This window comes from Pseudophryne corroboree, chromosome 4, assembly GCF_028390025.1.
Source record: "Pseudophryne corroboree isolate aPseCor3 chromosome 4, aPseCor3.hap2, whole genome shotgun sequence".
In the NCBI taxonomy this organism is placed as follows: Eukaryota; Metazoa; Chordata; class Amphibia; order Anura; family Myobatrachidae; genus Pseudophryne; species Pseudophryne corroboree.
Window position 1 is genome coordinate 335,622,768 of NC_086447.1, and position 3,480 is coordinate 335,626,247.

General features: G+C 45.6%; 1 protein-coding gene across 3 annotated transcripts in view; it reads right to left on the reverse strand.

The window, feature by feature from the left end:
* Positions 1 to 2,711, reverse strand: part of ACAP2 (ArfGAP with coiled-coil, ankyrin repeat and PH domains 2) — a 252,506-nt gene extending 249,795 nt beyond the window's left edge. The window contains exon 1 of one of the 3 annotated variants that reach the window (XM_063916435.1): positions 2,121 to 2,711. In XM_063916435.1, coding sequence (XP_063772505.1) covers positions 2,121 to 2,173 — 53 coding nt within the window. In that variant the 5' untranslated portion in view covers positions 2,174 to 2,711. The remainder of the gene's footprint in view (positions 1 to 2,120) is intronic. The other 2 variants (XM_063916433.1, XM_063916434.1) reach the window with 2 other exon arrangements.
* Between the last annotated feature and the right edge of the window lie 769 nt (positions 2,712 to 3,480).

Below are 3,480 nucleotides of genomic sequence, written 5' to 3' on the forward strand. Positions count from 1 at the left end.
AAGACCAGTTAGGAGACTATTGCAATAATCAATTCGGGAGATAATGAGAGCGTGGATTAGAGTTTTAGCAGTGTCTTGTGTAAGGTATGGTCGTATTTTGGATATGTTTTTTTAGATGCATGTAACATGATCTTGAGACAGATTGAATGTGGGGAACAAAGGACAGATCAGAGTCAAGGATGACACCTAGGCAGCGAGCTTGTGGGGTAGGGTAGATAGTCGAGTTTTCAACAGTGATAGAGATATCAGGTTGGTACCTACTATTGGCCGGTGGAAATATAATTAACTCTGTCTTTGAAATATTAAGTTTGAGGTGGCGAGATGTCATCCAGGATGGGATGGCAGAAAGGCATTCAGTGACACGGTCCAGTACAGATAGGGACAAGTCAGGGGAGGATAGGTAGATTTGAGTATCATCTGCGTACAGATGATACTGAAAACCAAAAGAGCTGATTAGTTTACCAAGAGATGAGGTATAGATAGAGAAAAGCAGAGGACCCAAGACTGAGCCTTGCGGTACTCCAACTGAAAGAGGTAGCGAAGAGGAGGTAGATTCAGAGAAGCGAACACTGAAGGAGCGATTAGATAGGTACGATAGGAACCAAGAAAGGGCTGTGTCTTTAAGACCTAGGGATTGTAGTGTCTGTATGAGAAGAGAGTGGTCTACAGTGTCAAATGCAGCAGATAGATCTAGAAGAATAAGTAGTGAGTAGTGGCCTTTAGACTTCGTAGTGACCAAATCATTAACCACTTTAGTCAGTGCTGTCTCTGTGGAATGTTGGGAACGGAAGCCTTACTGAAGTGGGTCCAACAAAGTGTATGAGTTAAGAAAGTGTGTGAGTCGAGTGTAGGCAAGTCTCTCAAGTAGCTTAGAGAGACAAGGGAGCTGAGAGATAGGGCGGTAGTAACTTGTGCTCTGTGTATGTTCTGCCTACTGTAATGTCCTGTGTACCATGTACTGTCTTACTGTTCCCAGATGTGCAGCACTGCGAACTACTTGTGGCGACTTATAAATAAAATATAATAATAATACTAAAGCTATAGTTACAATGGCCATGATTCAATTAGATGACAGTTCAATAGCGACGGGAATTAGTTCCCGGGGCTATTCAATACAGAACCCAACGTCGGGATTTCTTCTCTGTGGCTATGATGGAAGATAATGTACAACAATCCACGAGACATCCACAAAAAGGACCTTTGCGGTGGAACTTTCAGGAAACACCCCAGCTGCACGAACAAATATACAAAGTAGCTGCAAAATGACATTTAGAAGACCCTGCAGTAATGTGTCAGGAAGTCTTGCGGTCTGACAGGAATAAAGTGGAACTTTGTGACCAGAACGCTACAAAGTATATTAATGTAAATAATACACTAGCCATGTAATATTGCACATAATTTAATTCTATGGATATGTTTACAGAGCCAAGCACAGACAATCCTGATTATATAAACAATGAAGGGTATGATTACAGACAAATTCTTTATATCTTACAATATTTTTTTTTAGAAAGGGACCAATGAAAACATAACAACACACAAATTGAAACAAGGCAAACGTCTACAGCACGCAAGACTTACATTTTACAGTAACATGACTGACAAGAGCACACAATATTTTGGGATTCAGCATGTAGAGGATCATTATATACCAATGTCTGGTACTAGCAGGTTTGGGGTTTTTGACTACATCTTTCAATAATGTTTCTATCACTTGTGTCAAAGAACTGTGCAAACTTCATCTGTTTAGAATATAAAGATGCCCAAAGTAGTTATTAAAGGGGACAACCAACATTACTTACAGGGTCAATCAACACAGTGCTTGAGACACGGAGATGACTTGCCAACTGAGCTTACACTCTGCCTCCCTAGTTATAGCATATTAGTCCCATAGCCTGTGATCACTTGCTAATGATTACACTTCCTCATTATGTCAGCCTTCTGGCACAGCCACAGCACACACTGTCACCGGCCAGTATACTGCTGAAGGCTGGCCAGCTGCTGTGGTACTACAAGGCTCAGAATGCTCTGCATCACCTCTGTGCAGATCACAGACTTTGCCAGACACCCAGAGTTCCTCATCCACCCTCTGACACATATTAGGAGAGTTCCCGACTTACCGAAACCGGGGCGAGTCCTTCAGGCACTCCTCAAAGTCCACCATCACCCTCATTTTCCCGGCCTGGAGCTGTGGAGGCTGCGGGAGGTGAGAGCGGGCCGCGGTCACTGTGTGCACAGCTACCGGGAGGAAGGGGGAAGCCAGGTAACGGAGGCCGCTAGGTGGCGCTGTACATAGCCAGCTTCCCTTTCCCTATAGACCGACACAGCGAGTTCCCTACAACCCAGTCACAAGCCAGCGCCGACCCCGCCCCGGCCCTATGGCAACAGCCTAAAGGACAAGTTCGATGGCCAATGGATGCAGGGCGAGGCGGAGCTCCGTGCTTAGAGGGCGCGCTTGGTTACTAAGGGCACCAGGGAAGTGGGATGAGTCACCCCGCAGGGAGGGTAGGGACATGGGAGGCGGGAGGTCTGGGCTGGCTGGGAAAGGATAGGGCGAGGTAGGGGAGCCATTAACCCCTACTTGCGTTGTCCAGGAAATGTTCCGAGCAGATGCAGTCATACAGACGCTGAGAGCAGGTCCTCACAGGAGCAGTGACTGGCTGTGTGTACTGTGTGTGTGCGCCAACGTGTTGTGTACCCGCACCGCATCAGCAGTAGAGCGATTGTGCTGTCCCTGTGTATGATCCCTATTCCCTAGTAGTCTGATGCAGGCATCCTAGGAGCCCAATCTTCTTGTCCCATACCCCGGGGGCTGGGCCACTCTCTCTGGTGAGAGCACTGAGCAGGTGCGTTATAGCAGGTGCTTGCTTTGCTGACTGCGGATAATATGTGACATGACGTGCCCCCACCATAAAATGCTTATTGGCTATATATATATATATATATATATATATATATATATATATATATCTGTATATATAATTTTTTTTGTGCATTTTAAATATTCTTGTTACCTAGGTATCAGTAAACCTGCTCCTGCCACACATATGTCTGTGAGTACAGGGTATCCCTATTAGCTGCCCACACCCCATCATGGCAGTCATACAGCCTTGCCCCCTCTCACACTAATACATTGCTGGACACTGGACAGGTCACTGTTGGCTCCTGCTCATCTATATTCTGGACTTCCATGATAAATATTACCATTAACATCAGATTGGCTACAAACTGCTAATCCCTGCTCACAGAGCCGGCCTTTGGCATAGGCAACTAGGCAAATGCCTAGGGCATTTGGTATGGTTAGGGGCACCAGCAGCTTCTGATTAAAATTATATGCGGCATGCCTATATTCTGTGTGTGACTGCGGCTGTATCTGCATACGAAATGCTACGTTGCAGTGTATTCCTGTAAATCACTAATGTAGCATTTCGTATGCAGATACAGCCGCAGTTGCACACAGAATATAGTCATGCTGCATAT